The following is a 6,737-nucleotide window of genomic DNA, read 5'->3' on the forward strand; positions in this document are numbered from 1 at the left end:
ATACATGTATTAACAGGAGGGACCTATCCATCCCACTTTATTAGTGATTTAGCTGATGAGTTGCTAAGTGATTTATTTTCTCAAACGTGTCAGAGATTAAATGATTATAGAGATGCTGTATGTTTTAGACAGACTTCCAGTTGGACTTGGTTATTGTGCGTCCAGGTGATTGTGCATTGAGTCTCTTCTTATTGTCAAACTCTGGAAATTCAGCCAGAATCTGTGAAAACTAATAAAACAGCTGACCCTGACTGAGTATGATTTCTAATCATAAAAAGTGAGCATATCAAGGATGAGGCTGTACATGGTTCATGATCTGTCATCATATCAAACAGATGGAGTGAAATTATTCGAGTAAACATGTAATATATAAAAAATGTGTTTAAAAGCTGTGAATTATGAGCATATTTAAATAATAACGATTACATCACACTGTCACTGCTTGCATAACTTACGTCACTAAGAACTGAAATATTGTGTGGAAATATTTGTATATGTAGGCTTATTCGTCAGGATGCTGATTCATTTAAACAGCGGTAAAAACAACAAACAAACCAAGAAAGCAGCATTTGGTTGACGTGTTCAAACGTGGCCACAAAGTCAAACGTCAGTCATATTGATCATCTACACTGAGACTGATAGAAAGTCAATATGGGCCGCTGCGTCGGTGGATTCTGGACTTGGAATTGTCTCAACGGGGGATACATATAAACAACATGGTCTTAAACAGTCTAGTCAGCTCACGGTTTTCCTGGAAAAAGTCCTCAAATAAGTCGGGCCAGGTGTTTATTAGTCGTCCGGACGAAACGAGTCGTGAGTTGGTGAGAAGTCGTCGACAGTGTCGGACCTGAGGGGTATTCCATCAAACTCGCTAAGCGCAAAGCCGGTCTAATTTCGATAAGCCTTGCTGACTTTAGCGAGAGTTGCGTTCCATCAATGTGACTTGAGGCACTCTCCGCTAAGTCACCATGGGAATTTATCCAACCAAACTAGCCTGCCCCGGGGCAGGCTAACCATCAGGCTTACTTTAGCGGGGGTTTCAGAGAAGTCCGTCTGTCAGAAACAACTGTACCAGCAGAAGGTTCCGCCAAGCCTAGTCCTCGTGATTTCGTCACGTGAAAGACCAAAAATTACCAAAATACATATATCAAGTACAAACAGACTATATTTTCATCAAGCGTCTAAGAATACATGCTTGCAATTAAAAAAATATGAATAAATCATTTATTTTCTTTAACACCGACTGGCCATATTGTTGTCTAAAGCCCCCAGTTGGGTGAGTGGTGATGCTCCTGCCCCCGAATGTGGGCATCCCAGGTTCACATCCCAGCGAGGACATCTCATGTGTGGTTTTTTGTGCCTGTATAATTGTCTTTAGATCAGAGAATTAGACCAACATTTTACTTTAACTATGATAAATATTTCATACAATTTCCACAGAACCCAAATATAACTTGCAAAAACATGATAGGCATAAAGATGTTATTATTAATATCATGTTATAGATCCCAATGACAAAGGCATTGCTGCATGCAATTTTCAGCCACATAAATTCCTTTCAGGTGAAATTAATAGGTTCATTGAATGTATTCATTAAATTGTTGAGATAAATGAGTTGGTCAATGTAGATGCATTTACTAGGCCTATCTAAAAAAGAGAGAGAGAGAGAGAGAGAGAGAGAGAGAGTTCCAACCAAAGAAATAAGTTTCACAAACTTCCATGGTCTGGAACTGAACCATCGCCTGCCAAGTGCAAAGCCGGCGTTACCTCTACACTATCCTCACGTTTGAGAAATTGTTGTCAGTGTTATATTAGAACATGTTACTCTTGACGGTATTTCCGTATTTAATCGCTAGGCAATTCTTGCCCAGCAGCCTCGCGATTTTTATTTATCACTACAGTATTCCCTTTTTCGGTTATGATGGGTTTGTACTCCTCATACAGTTCCATCAATATTTTTTGCGCTGGTCTTTTCTGCCATTTTCTCGATGATTCGACATTCACGGTTCTGGTCTGGCTTCATATCCCGTGAACGGCGTAACACACGACAACGTTAACCTGGCTTGAATTAGCCTCAACAAGGCGCGGCTGGAATGCGTTAATGGAATGGGTTTAGCCGCAAGTGGAAGTTGGCGTTAGTTCTAACCAGGCTTAACCAGGTAAGCGCCGCCTTAATTAGCGAGTTTGGTGGAATACCCCTCTGACAACAGTTGTTATGGTTTAAATAAAGTTCATGTCGGGATGACGCACCTGGGCCCAGTATTTCAAAAGTGATCCGACTGGATTATCCTGGTCGGATTGGATTAAATCGTGATCTGATCTGAAACCTGGGTATTTCAACACAGATCCAGAGAATCCCGATCCTGAAGATCAGGATTCAGCTTTGGTATTCCAATCCTCCCTTGAATCCAGATAAAGGGCTGGATTTGGGTATTTCAAAACATAAGGCAGAGATCTGGATCAGCTTGATACCAAAATTTCAGGATCATTTGGATCCCACCTCAGAGGTGGATTTGACTTGGATTGACAATGTCTCAGCTCCACTTCTCTTAGATATCGTTACTCAAGATGTTCATTACACTTAATATAATTTGTCAGTGCATTACTTGAAACAAATAGAGTAATTTAAGAACATTTAAGGTGTAGCAAAATTGTTTGGCTATATTTCCTGAAACTGCTAAAAATAAGAGTGACAAATACAGACCCATTTCTCACAGTCTAGTGAGAAACATTTGAACATATGTACCAAAAACACACAACATACATTTAGTCAGACAAAGATGGGAATGCAGGGTCCAAACAACTTTTAATCAATTATAACAAAACAAAAGACATCTCAAATAATGTGCCCACTAACTAAAACCTAAACAAGCTCAGAGGTGAGACTCAGCAGCTTTATCTTCAGCTCGGCTTGTCTTTGCTGAAGCAGCGTTAGTTTGATTTGTTCATTGGCAAGTTCAATTTGTTTGACCGCCCTCTCGGTCTCCATTTTGAGGAGCTTCCTCAGACATAAGCGTCCTCACTACTGGCATGCCTCTTCCGTCTCCGTCTTTCTGGCTCTGGAACGCGAACCTCTTGACGAGGATCAGGTGGCGTAATGCTGGTGCTCGTTGATGGTTCACCCTCTGGAGCCTCCACAGGTGTGAGGAACATATACTCACTTGACAGGTTGAGTGGCTCGTCAGCTGGCTCCCCAACACTGGCTGGCAAAATCCCATGGAGGGCCTGGGAACTCTCCCCTCCAAGGATGTCATTTAGACATCTTAGAATTAGACTTTTATTGTCATTGTACAAAAAAAACCAGCAGTGAGTTTTGACAATGAAATGTTGTTTCTTGGCTTCCAGAATACCACAGAATTGGAAATTGTGAGGTGGCTTTAAATAAATCTGTAAGCTTTACTGTATGAATATAAATATAATCTATATAACTAGTGCACATTTCATATAAGACAAGTTCCGACAAAATGAGTACATTTAACACATGGGACATAAAAAAGTGCACTATAAAAAAATTGTACTACTCTCCATTCAGGTTAAGAGCCTGGGTGTCGTCCTAGACAGCTCTTTGTCATTCCAGACTCACATTAATAATGTTACCCGGTCAGCCTACTTCCATCTTCGCAATATCAACCGCCTCCGTCCTTCCCTCACTTCCAACAGCGCTGCCTCCTGGTCCACACCCTAGTCACATCCCGCCTAGACTACTGTAACTCCCTCCTCTTTGGTCTCCCCCACAAGTCCATCCGTAAGCTCCAACTGGTCCAGAATTCAGCTGCTCGCATTGTCTCCAGAACTCCTTCCATCAATCATATCACGCCCGTTCTGAAAACAACTCCACTGGCTTCCTGTCAAATTTCACATAGACTTTAAAATCCTGCTTCACACTTTCAAGGCCATCCACAACCTCGCACCCCCATACCTCTCTGACCTCCTCCACATCAACATTCCCTCCCGGGCACTCAGATCAGCCTCCTCCATCAGCCTCACTGTGCCCTCTGCCCGTCTGTCCACCATGGGGTCCAGAGCCTTCAGCCGCTCTGCCCCCCGCCTCTGGAACTCCCTCCCCCCCGACATCAGGAACATTAACTCTCTATCCATCTTCAAATCCCGTCTAAAAACCTACCTCTTCAAACTCTCATACTCACTTTAAGTTGTCTTCCACCCTGCAGTTTTCTGATTTTATTTTGTTTTTATTGCACTTATATGTGTCCTTTGCTTTTTTTAAATGACTGTTTATATGTTGTGTAAAGTGACCTTGAGTGCCCTGAAAGGCGCGATAAATAAAATGTATTATTACTACTCAATTCACTCATTTCACTGTGTGAACATAAATCTAGAAAACAGGTCTCACCTTTGAAGGGCTTGTTCCCAGTTTGGGGGTTCTTTGCTTCTGCCTGGTCCTTGGTGGCTTTTTGTTTTAAGTTCTTCCACCGAAGTTTTACTTGGTCCACCGTCCTTAGTTGGCCACTGCCAGTGGCATTTACTTCTTCTGTTATGGCAGCCCAAACTTCCGCTTCACCGACATCAAAGGAGAAGATATAAGCCACGACACTATGCTGAATGCCCCAACCTGCTTGAGAATTACTCTAATGATGAGCTTTATGCACGATACAGATTTGGGCGAGATGATATTGCTTTCATCTGCAATATTCTTCATCCTCACCTTGAACGTGCCACTCTGAGGAGCCATGCCTTGACTGTGGAGGAGCAAGTGCTCATAGTTCTACGCTTCTATGCATGTGGTTCCTTCTTTGAAGTCATTGGGGATGGCCTGGCGGTGACAAAGGCAACAGTGGGCCATGTGGTGCACTCGGTGTCATCTGCCCTTACGAGTCTTCTGGGTCAATTTGTGAAATGGCCTGAAAATGAAGAAATGGCAAGGACCAAGAGGAGGTTTTTTTCATTGGGGGGGATGCCCAATACTATTGGTGTTATTGACTGTACGCATGTGCATATCCAGGCACCTCATGCCAGGGAATGGGAGTATGTCAACAGAAAGGGCCGGCACAGCGTTAATGTGCAGCTTGTGGGGAATGCTGACCTCGTTATCACCAACTGCGTTGTGAGATGGCCTGGGTCTGTACACGATGCCCGTATTTTGAGAGCAAGCCACCTCTTCCAAAGGTTCCAGCAGACCGCCCCAGATGGCATTCTCCTCTGTGACAGCGGTTACCCCCTTCTACCCTGGCTGATGACCCCTTTTGCTACCATCACCAATGACTCCCAGCAGAGGTACAACACTGTCCATGCCACAACAAGAGGGACAATTGCGCGCCTGAATGGTGTGATAAAACGCAGATTTGCCTGCCTGAACTATCTCCGTGTGGAGCCACAGAAAGCCTGTCGCATCATCTGTGCCTGCATTGTGCTCCACAACATAGCACAAACGAGAAGAGTGCCACTTCAGGAGGCTCCCATCGATGGACCTCTTCCCTATGCAGAAATCCCTGACCTGCTGCCTCTACCACCACCACAGCCTGATGGACCTGCTGGAAGAGCAGAATGCAATACAGTGGTTAACCTTTATTTTTCCAATTAAATGGTTAAACAATGTGATGGGTGTTCTTGCATTTTTTTTAAGTGTCAGTTTATATCATGCTGCACATTGAAGCACTTTCCATTTGCATGCTTCTGATTTAACAAAGACTAATTTGACTTAATTCAAAACCTTAAAAATGCACTTTTAAAATGTTTGGAACTTTCTTGAATGGGATTTTAAAACATGCAGCAATGTATTTGGTAAGTGTTTGTGTACAAACTGATTATTTCACTTAACCACAATTATGTTTAGTGAGAGCCTTCTACATAAAGAGAGACAAATTAGGATGGAAAAATGTATCTAATTGTGTCACTGATCAAGCTATAATACACAGTGTAATAACGTACCTTGTATGAAGGAGGCAGTTGCTGAAGGTGGGACAGAGTCTGTGGCTGTCCCCCCTATGATCCCTTCCATCACAGGCCTCCCTCGGTTAAGGTCTAGGGCGAGCTCCTCAGCTGGCGTTAGGTCCGTGGTTGGTGGGCCACCCCCTGTACCTGATAAATGAGCCTTTTTCTTGACCGCTAAAAATCAATACACAGTAAAATATGTAAGCAGACAGCTTCTAACTAATTTCTGTAACTCATGTGTACATTGGTATAAAAATCATTGCACTTACCACCCTGCAAAATGTTCTTGTATTTGACCTTAACTTGGTGCCAAGTCCTCTTTGGTCCAGTCATGTTTGTTCTTAATATGTGCAGAGAGCGAGATATTTGAACATATGGATGTCGTGTACATTGTGTTTACAATTAGCCTGGCAAATTTACAGAGTAACATTAACTTCGAGTGATCATTTTCAAAGCCAGCCCTTTTCTCGTTCTTTAATAATAGCGGCCGTGTTTCCTTTTTTGCATATCATACCCTTTACTTCCTCATAAGTTTCCATTATAAGCCTCTGCTCCGCGGCAGAGAAGAAAGCCGCACGCGTCTTTTCCATGTCTGCATCAGTGAATCTGTGCTCGACCTCACGGTCTTCCGTTGAAATCCGTGAACGCTCACTCAACAGAATTACTTGCACCTGGCTTGACTTAGACGCCGCTTCTCATCCTGGCTTGGTGTACGTGCAACTAATTAAGCCAGGATGATCAGACCAGACTAGTTCAAGGCTGGCTTTTTCATTTATCCCGGATGTCTTAATTCTGCCTTCGTGCAATAGCCCTCGGGTCCACCAGTCCTGCACTGCAGTAGCAACACC

The 6,737-nt window shown here is 43.2% G+C and overlaps 1 protein-coding gene across 1 annotated transcript; it reads left to right on the top strand.

The window, feature by feature from the left end:
• Positions 1-3,113: 3,113 nt before the first annotated feature.
• On the top strand, positions 3,114-5,539 carry LOC311027418 (putative nuclease HARBI1; the record flags this gene model as incomplete). The annotated part of the gene is made up of 2 exons (XM_084031445.1): positions 3,114-3,140; positions 4,580-5,539. 2 exons carry the CDS (start codon positions 3,114-3,116, stop codon positions 5,537-5,539), a joined length of 987 nt encoding a protein of 328 aa, XP_083887571.1.
• Between the last annotated feature and the right edge of the window lie 1,198 nt (positions 5,540-6,737).

Source organism: Eutrigla gurnardus (genome assembly GCF_963514095.1).
Source record: "Eutrigla gurnardus genome assembly, chromosome: 17".
NCBI classification, from domain to species: Eukaryota; Metazoa; Chordata; class Actinopteri; order Perciformes; family Triglidae; genus Eutrigla; species Eutrigla gurnardus.